Source organism: Diadema setosum, chromosome 6 (genome assembly GCF_964275005.1).
Source record: "Diadema setosum chromosome 6, eeDiaSeto1, whole genome shotgun sequence".
NCBI classification, from domain to species: Eukaryota; Metazoa; Echinodermata; class Echinoidea; order Diadematoida; family Diadematidae; genus Diadema; species Diadema setosum.
Window position 1 is genome coordinate 29,548,807 of NC_092690.1, and position 20,362 is coordinate 29,569,168.

General features: G+C 37.5%; 1 protein-coding gene across 1 annotated transcript; it reads right to left on the reverse strand.

Moving 5' to 3' along the window:
- Window positions 1-18,213: 18,213 nt before the first annotated feature.
- Window positions 18,214-18,882, reverse strand: LOC140229698 (uncharacterized). Its single transcript, XM_072309939.1, has one exon. It carries the CDS (start codon window positions 18,778-18,780, stop codon window positions 18,214-18,216), a length of 567 nt encoding a protein of 188 aa, XP_072166040.1. The 5' UTR covers window positions 18,781-18,882.
- Window positions 18,883-20,362: the final 1,480 nt, after the last annotated feature.

The window sequence follows — 20,362 nt, forward strand, 5'->3', positions numbered from 1 at the left end:
ATTGGAAATAATGAAGATCACAAGTACAGTACGGCATCCGATACATACCTTTCCATCCTTCTCATGGTGCAAATACCACGAAATTATTTGGCCCCTACTACGGATAATGGTAGGTTACAGATGAGCGGGTGCATTGACCATACTGAAACACACACACACTACTGCGTACTAGACACACAGTTGTACTCACGGACGTACTGGGAATACACTCTCGTACATTGGCGATACGGCACACACAAGAACCTCAATCGTTGTCGTGTGGTGTATTTCTGTTTTTTCCCTGTGCTGCGCGCTGTCGTATGGAACGCAACTACGCTCCGGAGCAAAATGGCCGTGTATGATCCGCCAGCGCCAGTAGGCGAACATAATCAGCATAGAGTCTAAAACCAAATAAAACAAAACCAAACACAACTCAACGCGTTTAGTTTTACAGTACACACCGTCAAAAGAGCACACACACTGCACGCGCGCACACACACACACACACACACACATTCCCACTTAGAAGAAGAAGTGAAATAAAAATGGAATAAACTCGCAGGCTGGTAAACTTCATATTAACTTTTTTTCTAGTTTTTGAAGTACAATTTGTTAGAAAACAAATTAAAGACAAAATAAAACAAGACGACAGAGTGAAAAAAAGAAAAAAATTAAAATGACTATAAATGAAGAAAATGCTAAGAGTTTTATACAGATATTTCAGAGAGCTTCCTTTATGACCTATTTTTAAATCTCATTTCCCCATTCATATTATGAAATTGTTTTGATGTTATCCCGCTGCACGATTATTTCACCCTTTTCTCATTTAATTAACAATTTGAAAACAAAGTGATACATAGTTTCTGACAACGTAGCATACCTTTCCTTGTAATAAGCCATACAATCTGTGACATATGAGTGCTGGTGTTGAAATTAGAAGGGAAATTCTTTCGATTTAAATTCTGCCTCTTGATAATAGGTTTCGGTCAATCTGAGTAAGAAACACCTTGTGCATTCGTCATTTCATTTGCCATGTGTACCAATATATTGTCTATAGGCTCGATAGTATATATATATATATATATATATATATATATATATGTATATATATATATATATATATGTATATTTGTCCTACATCTACGTATTCCTTAATCTATAGTGCATAGGCCTATTACCTACATTATTATCCATCCACAAAGAAAAATCTGGGTTGTATTTAAATTAAAAAAAATGGTAGGAAAAGTCATTGATTTCAGTGTACTTCTTAAGTTTGTTTCTTTGTTTCTTTTTTTACGGTGAATGTAAATTTAGGCGTTTCACTCAGCAGGGCAGTTGCAATGCCCGCTCACACAGAATCAAAGGGACACTGTGATAGTTAATCTGTGAATTGTTCCAGACATAATATCATACTGAAAAGAACGATTGACATTTTCATGAGAATTCCTGTACCACTGTTTTTTTCTAGCTCTTCTTCTTCTTCTTCTTCTTCTTCTTCTTCTTCTTCTTCTTCTTCTTCTTCTTCTTCTTCTTCTTCTTCTTCTTCTTCTCTCCTCCTCCTCCTCCTCCTCCACTCAGTCCAATAATCAATATAATACTGACTGCCACATCACGTGTAACTGTATGGTAATCCCACTGCTGCAACAGATACTGTACTAATAAAAATACAAAAGATATAGCCATCATGCTACTATTATAACAAGCAACATGCAAGTTGTTTTCACCTGGTTTTGTAATTCTACTTGCTTCCTGCCTAGTTAGATTGCAGAATTTTCAATTTCATTGTTACTGCTCTTTTCTGTTTTCGATTTTTTCTCATTTCGTTGAAATTCGCATTAGTTTCATTCATGTTGACAGATACTTTTATTCGATGATGTCATAATCATCATGAATATTGTTATTGTTGCTAAAATTGCTTTGTCGCCACGAAGAATGAATAATCATCATTTGTCTCATCAACAACATTAGCTCATACTGAAATTAATTTTTGTTTATGTTTGAACTGGGTGCTTATGTCATATCATACATCTTTTCGTGGTATTTGAAGAATGTTTTGTCAATAAAGTTTCGATTCATTGACAGTATAACTCCACTGCTATATAATGTTATATACTCTGATAGCTAAGGGAACAGTGGGGTATATTTATAATCGACCGATGTAGATGTTGGAAATGAAGATTGCAAATTTTCCCACTTGATGTTGATTCTGATGCTGCGGTGTTCTCGATACAATAACCTCTCTACCATTCCATCATCTCTTATGGTATATCTATCTATCTATCTATCCATCTATCTGTCTATCTATCATACTATCTACCTGTGTATATATATCTCGCAATCTCTATCGCAATATCTTGATCTCTGTCTCTATATATCTCATTCTATATCTAATATCTATCTATCTATCTATCTATCTATCTATCTATCTATCTATCTATCTATCTATCTATCTTTCCATCTATCTATCTATTTTTCCATCAATCAATCAATCTATCTATCTATCTATCCATCTATCTATCTATCTATCTATCTAATATCCATCATTTGATGCATTTTATATTATTTTTCAATTTTTCTTTCCCTATCACTAAAAATACAATAGTATATTTCTCTCGTGTATATTTCATTGTATTTCACAGGATGAAATATAAGTATACTTTAATGACTACCAAGGATTACCTATATATTTTCCTGTCAAATAATGCCAGTATAAGTGTAACTTATGACTTTTTCTAAATTCCAAGATAAGTTAGCAATAACCCTGGGTAATGATGAGTACATATTCATACCTCAAGCAAGCAAATATAGAAATCTTTGCAACTTCAGAAAAAAAGGACCAAAAATAGAGTCTTAATTGCAGTTGCCAGTTTGATCACAAAAGTCGTCAAGAAGATAAAGACAAAGAAAGAGATAGCAGAGAAGAAAAGAAAGCAAAACACAGCATTATCGAAACAAACAAGGATGAAATAATTCAACCCAAGTATCTCGCTAAGGCTTCATAGTGTAAGTAGGAAAAGGTGTATAATACAGGTAGGTATAAAGTTTATGATGTAAATGCAGCATGTTGCAATACATGAAATTCCCAGGTAGATGAAGTACGTCGAATCAAAATGATACATGATGATTAAAATGAACGAGAATTTTATTTCTTTTCGACATGAAATGCAATTTCATAAATATCTTTCATTCTCACCTTTATAACGGCCGGTATCATTCCAGGAAAGAAGTTTAACCAAGAGTATTGGAGTTTAGAAAATCAAGCGGTTCTTTAACCCAGGGAAGAGAGAGGGAGATATATATAAAAAAATATCGACTGTATGACGACAGTGTGTATGTGAGTGTGTGTGTGTGTGTGTTTCACTCACCCACACTCGGATACTCGGATATTGACAACAACGCACGCGCGCGCGTTTTCTAACCCCTTTGTTTGCAAATGGAATGGTCCATCGGGCCTAGATGGGCGCGAAGCTTCCAGTTGCGTGCGCACTCGATATTGCAACAACATAGAAAATAATAAGTTGCATCCGCCACTATGCTCTTTCTCTTTCTCATTCTCTTCATTTCTTAGTGAAATCATTGAGGTTGATAATTGGAGGAATATGAAAAATCCGGCTGAATTGCGGGAGCAGAGTCGGGGTAGACTGCGGGTATTAACCTTTTGAACACCAATACTTTCCTCTGCATACCTGATGACGTCACGCACCCAATGGTAAGGCACTGAAGTGATGCGACCAATGAGGATCGCTATTTTGTTGATATGCAAAATAGGGAATAATGGGCGTGAAGAGTCCTTGTGTGTGACGCACAAGGATAAGTTGCACCGTGACTTAAAAAGAAAGCTTACTTAGGAGGTGCAGGAATGATTTATTTGTGAAGTACAGTATTCCGTTTATCACCTTTTATCCTCTCCCCTCTCTCTTTCCTTCTCTCGCTCTCTCTTGAAGTCTCTTTCTTCCATCTCTCTCCCTCTCCCGCACTAGTATTGCTCTTTCTTCAACCTCCTCTTCTCTCCCTATTTTTCAATCTCCCTATCTCATCTTTCTTGATTTCTCTTTCACTATATCTCTGTGTTCCTCTATTTCCTTGCGATATCACAATGTCTCTCATATACATTTCTTATCGCTCTAACTCTTTTTGATTCACAAGTTTCTCTCTTCTGATGATTTGGATCGGGCAATACAACAACTATACCCTTCCCATGCCGTAGAATATACACTGTAAAAACATCGGTGTTAGATTTAACACCATGGGTGTTAAATCTAACACCGATCAAGTGTCAATAGAGGACCACACCGACAGGTGTTGAAAGTATTTTGTGATGGTGTTGAAAAGTGTTCACCTGGCACTTCGTGGTGTTAATTTGACACTGTAGCTGGTGATATTCTGACAATGCGTTGGTGTTAATTCAACATTGACACCACATGGTGTTGAGTTGATATTGCTGGTGTTAATTTCAATGGTATAACACCCGCCAAACTTCAGTAAGGGACCACACCAACTGGTGTTACTGTGGTGTAAATGTTTTCATACCTTTTTCTCCGAAATCAAGTACTTTATCGGAAAGTTCTTGATCGTTTTTTTTAAATTCAAAATCAACGAACAAGAAAAACAGTAACCAAGTAACTAGTCAAAAAGCATTTTCATACATTGAAGTGACACCAGAAGGTGTTAATTTAAGACCAAAAATGAGCACCCAAAATTTAACAGCAGCTCGGTGTTTCATATTTAACACCGGACTTTTTGCAGTGTATGATAGCAAGGATTCACTATTCATTTTCATTTTCCCATCTGCAAAATTACACTGTGTTTCCTCCGTGATGTCGGCACTAGACAAAGTAACCTTTAGCTAACCCGAAATATCTCTGCGAATCACCCACCCCATTCCACCGTTGATCAAAATGAAAGTTTATCAATGCCAAGTATAGCACATAGGGGAATCTTTAAAAAAATATTATCATGATATCGTGTAAAGCTATAATGCAATAACTGCCATTTACGTTATCAAAGTATACCGTTTGAGGGTATACAGTGTACTTAAATTTGAGAGATGGGGATGGGGGAAAACAAAGTTTTCTTATAGTTACTTTAATGTTTTTACTCAAATTTCTTGCATAATATATTACCCTGATGGAAGATAAACCAAGCAAAAAAAAAAAAAGAAATAAAAAATCCTTACGAAATGAACCAGCAACTTATTGAAAAAAAGCCTTCAAGAAAAATAAAATAAAACAAAACAAAAGAATGCAATTCAGAAATAAATCAGTGAATTTCAGAAATTAGCTGACAGCAACTCATCCTTAGAGCCCATCTGTATATGTTTACAAAATCAAATTTTTCCACACTGATCAATGAATGTTCTCGACTTCAATTTTCTTTTTTTGGGTGGTCAAAATTCACAGCTCTAATAATCCATGTTTAATATTGAATATTCGAAATACAAACCTTAGACGTAAGAATATTCTCATGCAGGATGCAACATCTCCTTTTTTTTTTTGCCAACTTGATGGATTTAGCGATGAACAAATGCAAGAAATTGAAGTGAAGTGTAAGTCATGTAAGTAAAAATCAATTGACGCACAGAACAGTAGATTTCTTCGCATGCTTTTCAAAACTCTTTATTTTTATTTATTTATTTATTTATTTATTTTTTTTTTTTTTGGGGGGGGGGAGGGGGATCAATATGAATTATGTTGCTGTGATCTAGACAGCGTTCGTTCATGCAGTGAACCCCGTCGGAATGATGAGAGATTGATTTATAAAGCATGGAGTTTGATATCATTTGAAATATCAGTTGTAAAGATGATTATCATGGTGCTTGTGAAAAGATGCTTGTGAAAAGGTGAACTCGAACCAAATCTAACTGAGTTGTGGTGAATGGAAGAACTATATCTCAGCATGCAGATATATACATTTTTTCTTCTGTTCTTAGTGTCAAGTGGATTGACAGTTCGATGCAACTGACATTTAGATTCTTACGCGAACAAAGTGATAATCCATCCTCATTTTCTTCAAATTAGAATTCTTCCCAGACAAATGCGGAGGAGGAGGAGGAAAAGAAATAAAACTACTCTGAGTGCTAATCAATTGTGAATAACAATCTTTTCAAAATGCACCTGCTGAGATTCTGATTTTTTTTCTTCAAATTTCTATAGTGTGTAAAACCTTGGAAGTTCCAATTTGAAACGATTTCTCTTCAGATTGATGTATTTTTTTAAAGCGCGTACACAACGTGTTCAAAGTGATTAAAATGTAGTGTGTGTAAATACAAATTACATTAAAAGCCGACCTTTTTTTTCTTTGAATGGTAGTAGAAATAATCATGCGAAAGTTGTGGTATGCTGTATCGAAAAAAAAAAAAAAAACCCAACATCGATGGATTTCTACATTGTTAGATATTATATTGATTTTGCATATCAATAATGTTTGCTGTTTGATCCAGATGATGGGAATAGCACCTGAGCAGGTGAGATAAAATCATCAGAAAATAAATTTCTCTAAAAGTCAAATGGAGCTAATTTTTTTTTTCTCTCTCTCACTGTGGTCGAGCAATATACATCCCATAATACCAATAGCTTCTACGCACATATATCAAAAAATGATATAGTATGGAAGAGATCTAAATAATCATGGCAGTTTAGCATTCAGAAGTATAACCACAAGATCATGTAAAACGCTATCAAACATTCGGAGAGGATACGGCGATAGTTGATTTTGTTTGTTTGTTTTTTCCTCCACGCAGCAGGGGCGGATGACGTCACCCCTTTTAGGCAACAATAACACTGTCACGCAATGAGCGCTTTGACAAAAGAGCGTATGATTATATACGATGTTGTGTTACAAAAACAACAACAACAACAACAACAACAACAACAACACAAAAACAACTTAGACATAGATAAACTTTTCTTCTTCTTTATCATTGGGAAAGTGTCTATTCTGACGGATAACTAATTTTACTCGGACTCCTTTGTACCTGTGTGTCAATCTGTCTGTCTTTCTGTCTTGCCTTTATTCTGCTTAATTGAAGTTTGCTGCGCGTATTTCACTTTTGTAAAATATACAAACAATACACACTTCTAAAGAAGAACAAGCGATAATAAACAAACAAACAATCAAACATTATTGAACTGAGTGACGTAATGATCATATAGCTATCATTGAAAATTCACGTAATTGGCATCCAGAGGAAAAAACAATCGAGGAAAGTTCATACAAAAACTATACAGCTTGTTAGTCAGTAGATTCTCCTAAGAAAAGATAATATCGAAAGATTGAAAGACTCGATATACATTAACGTGTGGGTAATATACTGGTAAATAGACATTACATTTTATGGCATGAAAATAAAATCGCTTTTTTTATTGTCTACATTCTGGACTAAATTTCGACTTGCTTATTTTTGCCTCGAGGCAAACGTAAGATCGGTAAGAATGATTGTGACGTCAAGGACATCTAACGCTCATGAAGACAACCTGATATTTGTAAACAGATCCCATAATGAAGACCAGGAATTGAAAACAATGCACAGAAACCATTAATAATGTATTTTCCTTGGCAACAGCAAGTCCGAACGAGAAAGAACGCATTTTCCTTGGAAGGAATATACAACTCCTGTGAAATCAGGTAATGACATTCTGGTTAGATAGGGTTGTAAAAAAACAAAACAAAAACATATTCATTATTGATAAAAAAAAAAGTAGTTAAAATGTGGGATACTAAAATCAATGACATCATAATAGAGTGATCAGAATTATGCTACATAGAATGACGTCATGAAATATCTATCAGTACTTCGATATAGGTGATATAGGTTTGTCTCTCCGCCATAGTGAATATCAATGCTACATTTGCTCAAGAAAGAAATCACACTTCATTCTCGTTTCAAATCGTTAAGTCTGTTTGCGTTCTCGCATATCTTTCTAAGCTAAGAGCAATTGTTTCCTCCATACAATTTTTTTACTTTTTTTTTGGTAAAAGATTTTATTCATAATGAAAAAAACAACAACTTAAAATGACAAGTGACGTCATATTACCATCATGCCACAGAAGAAGAAATACAAAAAACATGCTCGCAAGAGAGTTATGTCTGTCTTATTTTTGTCATGAGTTGTTCAAAGTGGCCGACATTTCTACTGACCAACTCGGACAAGAGAATAATTATGATTGCCTTGAATGTCATTACAATTACAAATTTCATGATGAAAAAAACCTTATAAATGACAAATGACGACATATCGATTTCCATTATACCATCAAAGAAGAAATACAATAAGCAGGCCCGCGTTATGATTATTTCTTTTTAAGGTGGCAATACACCTGTCTTAATTTTATTATGAGTTGTCCAAAGTGGCCTACATTTCCACTGACCAATCGTTTTCGGACACCATCTATAGGTATTGCATTGAATGGTCATTACAATTACAAAAGTGTACCATATCACAGATAGCCATGTTATTATGAAGTGCAGGGTAAATGCTGTGGAATTTGGGGACGACCTTGAGGAGTGGGAATGCGAAGGAAAGTTAAATCATAGTGTTCTTCGATTATGATTATTGAAAATTCTCATGTCATATTCAAATGCTCTGGCGCTTGAATTATGATAGTTTAGACTTTTGTATGGACTTTACATTTTCAACAGGAGATGAAACATTGAATGAGTGACTCTGAAATGAGTATTCATATTTCATTATTGTCAGTATTGATATTGTGAGAAGAATATGCAGTTCGTTCGCAATGCTTTGCGCAATACTTTATTTCACAGGTAAAATTTCGGCTGGTCGGTCTACCACATGCTTGTATGTAAAGTTTGTTTGCCCGGGTCCTAAATATTTAAAGAATGCATACTTCCTTCAAACCAACTAAATTTCAGGTAATATGATCCTCTCCATTTTCTTTCCTTCCACTTTGTCACTTTTTTTTTAAACTTTCGTAGTTATTAGCTGCCCTCGTGAATGCAGCAAAAATGGTCAACTACTCATGACGTGTGTATAGGAAGAAAGTGGAATTCGTTTGACCTAAGTCTGTTGAGATGACAATCCTTTTAATGTTTTCCCCTTTCATTTCCACAATCATTCACAATTCTTTTCACGTCATAAAGCAGCATAAAATGTATATGATATATATATATATATATATATATATATATATATATATATATATATATATATATATATATATATACATATAATAGTCAACATGATTATTATGAATCCATATTCTTAAGGTGCCAACATACTGACGAACAGTCAGTCCAAACGAGAACATAGTACATGTGGATAGTTTATTATTGCATACGTTTCTGCAAGAGCGAAGAATCTATAATCATCACGATTCGCATGATTTTATATCAAGAAGAAAAAAAAAATGTCATTCTGCTTTACATCTTTGTCGATGAACGAATACGAGAGAGAGGGGGGAATAGAGGGGGAAAAAATGAGAGAGAGATACCACTTCGTACATTGAATAAGACACAAAGTCAACATAGATGTGTATTGGATGAGATGTCTGTTTACGTGTGTTTACGTGTGTGTTCGTGTGTGTGCGTGGGACAGATAGGTCGATGGTGAGAGAGGGGGAGAGAGGGAGAGAGACAGGAAGAAAAAGAGGGACGGAGGGAGGGAGAGAGGAGAGGAGAGATGGAGAGAGGGGGAGAGAGGGTGAAAGATATGGCCATCAGACTCGTGGATCTCTTGCGCACAGTCGCACCCGCCAATCACATTCGGTCATATCGTGATTATGTAAATTTATGCAAAGTACAGATATGCTTGGCGTTATTTGGGGAATATGACGTCATCATTTGTAGTGGAGGAAGAGAGAAAGAGAGTGAGCGAGAGAGGGGCATAGAAAATAGAGACGGAAGCCTTTGTGAAAAGAAGAGAGAGTTGAGCAGAGAGTGGAATGTTTGTCAAGAGCCAGTAAATTCCGTTTATCTGTTTATTTATCAAAGCAATGTCTGGCTTTATTCAAGCAGTCTCTTAGACTGAGAGTTGCAGGAAAGTCGACGAAGGAAATATAAAACAAAACGATCGCAATGCCTTTACAGATAATTAGCAGAGATATCATTTTCCAAATTATTCCCTTTCTTTATCAATTTAAAAGTATTGTTTACCATTGGGAGCAGTGATTAGAAAATGTTCGAGTTATCACATATTTGTGTATAGGTCAGTTGTATCACAAAACATCCTACCATATTAAGATTTTGCAATAAAGCCTAAAAATATAAGGAGATATCAATATTTTTTCTAAATAAATCATAACTGTACACAGTTAAGTCTAGAAACAATTTCATTATAACCATTGGATTTGTTCACATTTTGTATATTTAACAATACTTTACACTGATTTTCTTATTGACGTTTTTTTTTTTCATTTTTTACATTATTTGTTACTTTCCCTATAACTCACATTTTAGAACTATTTTGAAGCACTATAAAAGCTGGGTTATTGTTTCATTTGCAAATGGTAAATAATGCCGTTAATTTCTTCAATACATACTTTTGAGGTAAAAACATGTTCCAAAAAGAGAGTTACTTCAAGGTATACAGTGTCACTTTATTCCTGTGATTAAAACCAAACCCAAACCCAAAACAAACGTCAGGACGGTACAATTAAAAATTCTCCAGTTCTCAGAACTTTTTCGCCATTAACAGAATTTCTCTTTCAATCAGTACAGTCGACCCGCCATGCACCGAACAAAATGTTTTCTTGCCCATGCGTTTGACATAATTATGTAAATCAGGAATTGAGTAAAAATGAATATTGGACTAAAACATCAAAATAATTATAATATACCTTGTCTTCCTTGCATGCGCAAACATCGTGTTTAAATGGAGTTTGACATTAAAGACATTGAGAAATAGTGCGTGTATATAAGTTATTGGTTTTAAATGCATTGTTTTCCTCTTCTGTCAGTTTAGAAAATCTGAATTATATGCTGGCTTTATACCGTTGATGCCCCCCCCCCCCAAAAAAAAAAAATACAACGGGATTCTCCACAATGATATCCATAAAAATAAAATCAATCCAAATACAATTTTAGGGTATGAAACTATAACTTATCACCCACATCTTGCAGAAAATCCCATCCGATTTGCTTCAGTGGTCAAAGAGAAATAAGGATTTTTTTAGAGCATGTCAGGAATCCCTTCCCTCCAAGTTCTGTCCATCGTCATTATGCAGTTCCAAAAGCATCCAAGTGCTACGCTCAGAAGAATCAGATCCATGGTATGCTTTCAGATTCACATTTCTCTGTGTCCACTTAACTAAATTGAATGGGGTTTTCTGCAAAATATAGCTAAGTTGTTATATTTTACAATGTTTTAAGACACTGAAATAGCATGTGGCAGTTTATTCATATTGAAATTTATCAAGCGAAATTGTATTTTTTTTTTTTTTTTTTTGGGGGGGGGGGGGGGACATACTGTATACAAGCTACCAGTATCTCTGGTTTTGTGTGCAAAACTTTTGTTGACTTTTGAACTATTGCTGGGTGGAAGTGATCATCGAATGATATCACAGAGGAAAAATAAATACGCCACCGGACTTTAGACACTCCAACCCCACGCACCTTCTGATCTGGAGATTCTCCCGCCTGAAACCCCTATAAAACGGGAGACTCCAACTTGATGTGCGCGAAGCGAGAAGTTCCTTGTGGCCGGGGTCCAGCTCTAGGGTTCTAGATGTTCATATCTCATGCTATCTAAGGCTTATTTTTCAACATACGATGACACTAAGTAAGAAATCATTTCAAGCGGGAGAACAGGAGATTTTGCAAAAATGGGCTTTCTTCAGGAGATCTCCCGTCGAAAGCGGGAGAGTTGGAGTCGCTGGGACTTACAGTACTCTCTTCTCTTCACAAACAGTATAGATGTGGGTTGTGAAAGGATGAATTATTTTCCGAAGCGGCTTGCGAGAGCATGCAATGGCGACATTTTGATAGCAAGAGGAGTTAACTCCATTTTTGTTGATTTTGAATATTTACAATTAAAGATGCTAAAAAAAAATATATCCAGCATGAAAATATGATAAATTTTCAATCACAATATTATGTTATTATATTCGTTGTTATGTAACAAGTGAGGTTTCTCCAAAGAAAGGATGCATTTCTATCTCTATTTGATGACGAAGTTACTTAAAGCGTTTAGAATTTACGCTTAACCATTTTGCTGCTAAACTCTTTTTAACCTCGAGACTACGACGTATGTGCTATATAATTTTTCTTCACCTTTTAATAATGATAATAATAATAATACGGTCTTATTTACCCAGGGTAGCCTCTTCAGTGTTACCACTGCTCTACCAGAGGGCCCTGATATTATCATTATCCTAGCGTTGCCATGTACACACACCTGGGTCGAGAGGGACATCGTCGGTAAAAGCATCTTGTCCAAGAACGTAATGACGTAAGCAGAGGGCGAGATTCGAACTCCGGTCCTCCGTTCGGGAGTCGGGAGTCATATCCACTATGCCACAGCGCCCCACTTTTGAACGTCATTATCGAGACATCAAATTTTGAAAGGCTGTATATCTTGCTACACCCCAGTCATCCTATATAATTGTATTCAAATGTTATCTATGCATTGCAGATGCTGGGGTATCGCACATAATCTGTTAACCTGAAAACAGACAGAGCAAGGCTGCCAACACCGAAGTCAGCTATAACTATATAGAGATGGGATTCCACAAATCAATCAGTATATAGGATATGCTTTCATAGTATACATCTCAATGGGCATGATTATCATTAACAATGCCCGGATCAGGGAGATTTGGGTCTACTCATATGCAGATGTTTAGGTTGAAGTTTTCAGGAAACCTCCTGCAGTGGCGGGATCCATCAGGAGGGGCGCCCCGGGCGCGCGTCCCCATTTAATCTTAAAATGAAAGAAATAAAAAAGTTTGTCAGCCAATGAAAACCGGAAGTGGCACAAGAAACGTAGTTTTCGCTTGTCAGCTGAACAAACCCGGAAGTGGCACCAGATTTTTTTTTTTTTTTTTTTTTTTTTTTTTTTTTGCGCCCCTCCTTTACGGAATTCCTGGATCCGCCCTCATCTACTGCAGAATCAGCGAGACTTGGTAACTCTGTTACTAGGGACGTAAGAGAAAGCTGCTGCCTGCAAGTCGACTAGTGGATGATCACTGAATATTTCATCAATCTTGATGGATAATTATATGCAAGATCTTGGCAGTTACAGGGACGTAAAAATCATATTAATGATGTTCCTGAACATAATCATAATACGGAACACCATGCCATGACGGTGTTATGTTATGCATGCTGTGGCGTCCCTATTGTGTTCATTCCCATAAACTTTCTATATACATGTAGTCGATAGTACACAGGATTTATATCATAGTTTCGTTTTCGTTTTGTTTTGTCTTTTAATGACGGAGTTATCATATTTTTTTTTCTGTCTCAGACAAGAGCACACGGAATCAGTATATTTTCTTTTCCTTTTTTCGTTGAAGAAGTTCGATCCTCCCATTACCCACAGTGATCTGGGATGATGTGAGTGCTATATGGGATTGCTACATCAGTTTCAAGAACAAATGCTTTCAAAGCATGTCACATGGCAAAAGCGGTTATACATTGCATTGCCTTTCGAAATGGATTTTATCTAGGTGTCCGGTAACGACCATATTGCCAGTGACTTGTGTTTTGAGTTCCTATTAAATTATCCTTAAAAAAAGTGCCCTGCATGTAAACTTTGACTTGATGAAATGGCATCGAAGTGTCATCCTCCTCCTCCTCAAAAAAAAAAGGAAAAAAAAGATAAAAGAATTAAAAAAGGATAAATAATAAATACATGAATAATAACTAAATAAACAAACAAATTTTGTGAATAAATAAAATGAAGTAATGAAATAAAGAAATTCATAAATGAAATAAATGATAATAAAAAAGAATAAAATTGAATAGAAATAATGGAGGAGGAGGATGCAGGAAGTGAAGAGTGTCACACACAATAAATAAACACAGCAACAATGACAGCTTGAGAGTGATGATTATTTCATTTATCACTGAAAAATTTATTGCATCTGTCAAATAAGGGAAACGTGCATCAGGATCACTGATCAATACAGTATCGATGTAACTGCCATAAATGAAACAATTCGAAAATCAGCAACAAAAACAACACCAATCTCAGGAACAGTACAAAATCCCCCAAGTTATGACTCAGCCGTCGGTAATAAACAACAATGTGTGTATTTCCCACCCCCCATGATATCTGCAGCTCACACTTCTCACAGACATTTATATCAAGAAGAATAATTAAGCCTACTTTATAATATTTAATAACACTACCATGCGTCTTTGAAAACATTGATAACTACGTGTGCTACTGATATTTCAAATGAGATATTCAACCTCCTGCAGCTACTGAGTATTCTATCATGCAAGAGTCCACAAACTTTTTTTTTATTTAAACGTGATTTCGTAAACTCATTGATCAACAACAATACCTTACCGACAATCGATGATGAGTCAATCAGGGGCAAATTCGTATGGGATGTGCAGTAAGATGTATACAGAAAAAAACTTTTAACGTCTCATACATTTTTTTTTCTCATTTTGTGCAATTGGAACCTGAAATCGAAAGAATTGGATTCTACCAAACGTAACTCAGATTGTGGCCGCAATGATATGAGCACGAAACATGGAAACAACTTACTATTTCAGTACAATTGTATAAAACTACAGTACTGTACAGCAATTTTAAAGCACAATCTCACTCACAAAGGTGCAATATTCAAACATCTTGAGTAAAATGTTGATTTTTTAAATCAAAACATAGCGTTCTAGTCACAACCGTTTAAACCATGATGAATATACACTAATTTCAGTCGACACACATTAAAATCTATAAGCACCAAATCATGACCCAATTTGAAAATGTTCAATCGCTACGAGACTTATATTGTCCAACGGGAAAGCGAAAAGGACATACATATGCAGCTATAATTTTCATGTGAATATACATGTATTGAAAAAAAAAAAGATATCAGATTCACTTCATTTACAGAAATACAGTTGTAGATGGATTTGTTTCTTGACGCATTGGCAGCTTGCATTTTAGGCGATATTCAATGGCATTAGACAAATAATTGCACTCTCTGTTATTACTTTGGGCGAAGGGAGGTCAAGTTATGCTGCGTTTATTTATGTTCTCAGCGGCCATGACAGTCCCGTTTCAGGATGGACGTAAGACAACGCGGTCAGACGGGATAGGCAGACGTGACAGGCCGTGATTGCCGTGGATGCCGTATCAGACTTTTAAACCGTTAAAAAAAATTGCACGGCAGTCCCAGTGCTAATGAGAAACCTTAAGGCCGCAATATTATAATGGAGTGAGCGGAACCCTCATCCCCTCAAAAAAAAAAAAACAAAACAAAACAAAACAAACAAACAAACAAAACAAACAAGCAAACAAACTTGGAGGCGGTCCGTAGCTAAACGCGACGGAAAATAATATTATCGGCTGTCTTGCCTGACCACAGACGCTGGGAGAACGGCGTCTGATAGCTACATGTCCATCGGAGAGAGAACTGGGACGAACAAGACTAGAATACTTCTCAGTCTCAGGAGAATGTCCCGTCGAACCCATGTGTGGCGCAGACGTTTCGGGCAAACGGGCTTCGGCCGTGGCCGCCGGGAGCATGGTGTAAACGCAACATTACAAATTGTAGCAACACAACAAATTACATTGTATATTACTCAGCAGGAGGGTATGTACGACTTAAGCTTCAGCACGTTCAGTCTCATGTTAAATATGGCTGCAAAGTTGACCTAAATGGTCATGAACATTACTTATATAGTATTGTAAGGTATAATACTAGGTACAATCATGACATTGAAAGCTGTAAGTAGCGAACTGACTGCGATAATAAAGAAGCTTACTGTGATATACGGTATTGTGCACAGGGAGAAAAATGAAGAGAAACAATGTTATGCTTCCACTTTCATCCCCCCCCCCCCCCCAAAAAAGAACAACAATATGCTAGCGATGGGAATTATATTTCATCTCGTTGATATAATATGCAGTTTCATCGCATCGCATGTAACATTTACTGAACATCTATTATAATCAATACACCTATACAATTCAGCTTTGTATTGCATGTTGTTACAATATGCAGAGATTATCATCATGTCGTATCAAAGAATGGGCGACATACAATATAGGTGCAATCTTCCACAGTATATAATCTGTACTTTACGGTTGCAAGATGTGGACGCAATGAGATTTGGCGAGTTCGTCACTATAATACTAATAGGTCCTATCATGTACAGGCGCACAAACGCAAAAGCGATGCCTGGAAATTTGTATTCTACTCCCCTCCCCACCCCTCCGTCTCTCTCTCTCTCTCTCTCTCTCTGTCTCTCGTTCTATGTCTTTTGTGTCTTGCATTATATGCTGATATACTAAATTCTTACTCAGGAATATGGTCTGTTAAATTTTCAGGGTTTTAAAATAAATGGACAGTCAGTCCGAAGCAGTATTGTCAGGTCTTTCCTTCGCAGAGACATTGTGTGTCTTTTTTTTTGACGTTATACATGACTTTCTAGTAATCAAGAACATCTATAAGACAACGGCAAATTGAATCATAGTGGCCCGCATCAAAGAGGACGCGTCCTTCTTTTCGACTGATAGCGAGCTTAAGATCTGCGACGCGAACGCTAAGACGACGCAGCATCCCGGCTCGGACAATGGAACCAGCTGTCTCGCTCATGTGCAGAATACCATTTCAGATTTTGTTGCCTTGTATTAGCGTCGTGTTAGCGTTCGCGTTGCAAAAGTAAAGCTTGCTAATGTACATGGGGGGGGGGGGGGACGTAACGCGTGGACAGGGCTTCACAGTGACGTCATCAAGAGCAGTAAACTATGTCAACGTGCAGATCAACACGTCGTTATCACTCAATTCGTGAGGCACATGGTGACGAAGTCAAAGTTTGTGCTGTTTACAGGATACTTTGGTTCTGCGACTTGTGTGACTTGCACGGCTATTTCTGCGGTGGGCAATGTCAAAACGAACAAACGCAAGTATACAGGTAGGAGATACAGTACTCGACTCTTCCCCTTTACGCGACCTAGTTGATTGCTACACGTTCATACTCTGTGGAGACGATTACCCTGTAACATTCCTTCAGCAAATGGTCTCTATAAATACCTGAAACTTATATTTAGTTCAAAGAATTGTCTTTGTCCACTCTCACGACGCATTAAACAAAGAATTTATACTGGAATAAAATAACTATCAAACGAGATATGTATAGACAGTCCCTTATGAACTTTAAGTTAAAGTATTTTTGAGCGAGGAAAAGAGAGGGCACCCTCAGAAAATACATTCAACCTCTTCGTTATTTCAGCCTTTCTGCAGCGAAACCGGACGTGTTTGTTTTTTGGTTTGTTTCCTGCGTATGTCAACCGGCATGAGCTCTCTTTGGCCGCTTTATGAAGAAAGGCCTGAGAGATGGCAAATTCCTCAATCATCAGCTTATGTCGTTACAACGACAGAGGAAAGTATCTGTGTTTTTTTTTTTTTTTTTTGTGTGTGTGTGTGTTCATTTTATTGATTCATTTTAAAGTGTGTATAAAGGCCTCGGCACATCGAGCACGGTAACGGCAACGGTCCGGTTTTTAGCTACAGTGCGCCTAAAGGAACCATGTATCATGGTTGTGTTACAATATCACTTCCCCGCTAATAATTTTGTTACAAAACAAATCTGCAACTGCTGCTTTGCTGCTTTTGATTTTTTTTTGTTGGATTTTTGGTGATTTTGTACCAAGATTACTCATCTTTTGAACAGAACCATGCACACATGGTTCCTTTTGGCGCACCATAGCAAAAAACCAGACCGTTGCCGCGTGCCGGGGTGTCGGTGTGCGGAGGCCTTAAACATAGCCAAAGACACGTGAATCACAGAAACTGTTTGCTTGAAAGGTAAAAACACCAAAGCAAACAAACACACACACACACAAACAAACAAACAAACAGACAACAAGAAAAAAAGACAGAATTGCTAATCTTGGTCAATGCAGTGTACGAGTATCGGTTGCTCGCATACGCATAAGAAGGACTAATAAATCAGAAACAACGTTCTACAACGAACTGTTTACGACTTTCAAGTACGGACGACCGACAGATCGAAGTCGTGTCGCGATCCGTGTCTGACGATTACTAGGAGTAAAGATGAGTTGCACTATCTTCAAAAGGATCTGCACCATTCGCGATTCAAGACGAATCTGGTCTTTCGAAGATCTTTGCCAGTTGTGGTTGACGGGCCTTGACAGCGAGTGAGAATGTTTTGTAGGCGTCGGGACCCTTGTCGGCCAGCGAGTCCACCAAGACCCTGGCTTTGTCCACCTTTGATGCGCCTGCGCGGATCTTATTGCAATCATTTCCGGTTAGGACGCCCTCGCTCTGTAGGTAGCCGACCAGATTCTCTGCCTGCAGGTTGAGGATCAGCGAATCGCGACGCTGAAGAACGCGTTTCTGCAGGAACTCGCCATTTCCTGTGTCGAGACTCGAGACGGCCGTGTCGTCCAGTTTCTTCACGATATCTGAGTATCTCTCTCGCAGAGCGTAGCGAAAGTGCTGGTATGCCATATCGTCTTTGGTAAGAAGGGTGCTCAGAAGGCGTTTTGCGCGTTCTTCGCGCGACGTGCCCCCGTAAATCCGGTCCACTTCAAATTTTGTCAGGACTATTCCATTCAGGTAGAGGCAAAGGTGTTCAGCGTCCACTTCCTTTACAATGAGGTCAGAGTTCATCTGTAGCTTTTCTTTGTACTTTGCATCCATGTCGAGTGATTTTCTCCTGGCGTTCTCTGGTTTCTGATGTTGTCGTCTGGTGTACACGCAAATCAAGTGACCAGAAAATCCAACCTGATCGACGCACTGTGCTGACGAGCTATCCCGGGCTCACCCTCCGCGAAGGAGCATTGTCTTCAACACCTGCAAGAGTGGATTGCAGAAATATGAAACTTTGATTTATCTTTTTTACAACAACGAACTGTGATTTGAATGGACGAAAATGAAATGAAATGGGAACATGCATGAGAAAATGGTGAATCTAATTATGACGCCGTCTTATCTTAACCGACCTCATAATCGATACCGAGAGACCAGGCAGCTTGATTTTCAATAAAAATCACAAAACGTTGATAACAGATAATATCAAATTCGTAATCTTCAGTAACTTGAAATCCAAGCCCAAGAAGGTCAGGTTCCCCGGGTAGTTGTGGCCTCTATTCTGGAATTTGCGAACTGTTATGTAACTCTTCAAATATAATTTTCGCACAGCGCTGGTTTTGGCGTAGGGAGCGTGTGGATACACACCACTGAAAATACCTAACAATAACATGAGTGGCTTACAGCGCAGGTAGCCCTAGTACGGCTTATAGCTTGTTGGCATCATACGAGTTTGCCTCGTTCAAGTTTTATACACAGTTGCTAGAGCATGACGCACGCATACTGGGCACATCGCAATACATTGTTGTCTTGCTCTGTTGTGTTATAACAACAGTACGTGGGCCTTATCATAAATACCACCGTGTGAAGATAATGTATATAGAGACAGCATTGTCGCATACACGATCACCGATTACAGAATGCAGTTATCATGCAGCATGAAACCCGGGTTTGGAATCTTCCGCATGATGTACGTCGCAAACGCGCAATTACAGTTTTGTTCCATAATAAGCACAAGTAATTAAGAGGCAGTATAGATTTCAGACAAAGAGAAGTAACATCTGAACATAAACACTAAACTGACAAACAATATCAATGCAATAGGAACGTAATGAGACTAGGAACTCCTCTTGCACATATGGCTTTTAAATTCAAAAGCAAAACATCCAGACATTCAGCCCTAAGGTTCGCCCAATACGTTACGACAATCATGCCACGATTATCTGAATTCGGTCTGATATCTAAACACAACATGGACGTGGCTTTCGGGCTGTCTCGTACAATAATTGTATGTCAGACTCACCACTAGTAGACATTTTTAGACAAGCTAAAATCCAAGAACTATAACGCTTTTAAAAGTTATATGACGACAGTTTCGTCTCTACCAACAGACTGCGGAAATGTTCACGTACAGTCATCACATCCGAATGTAATAGAATGGCTGAAGAAGAAAAGAAGGAAAAAAAAAACCCCACCCACATATCTCAACTCTGGTGACTCTTTAACACTAACAATAGTTTCCATAGAGATTCGGTATCGCTCTATAATACAAACATTGTGCGAAGGAGTAGACACAAAAGGTGAGCGTGAAACGTGTGTGAACTTTAGACATGGATACCGATGCTCTACACAATGCCAGCACAGGCAAACTTTTAATGCTATAGGGTACTTTTGTATAATGCTGAGTTATGCC

What these genes read in the sequence shown, in the direction of transcription:
- LOC140229698 (XM_072309939.1), bottom strand. Translation starts at nt 18,780, where the DNA reads ATGGATGCAAAGTACAAAGAAAAGCTACAGATGAACTCTGACCTCATT.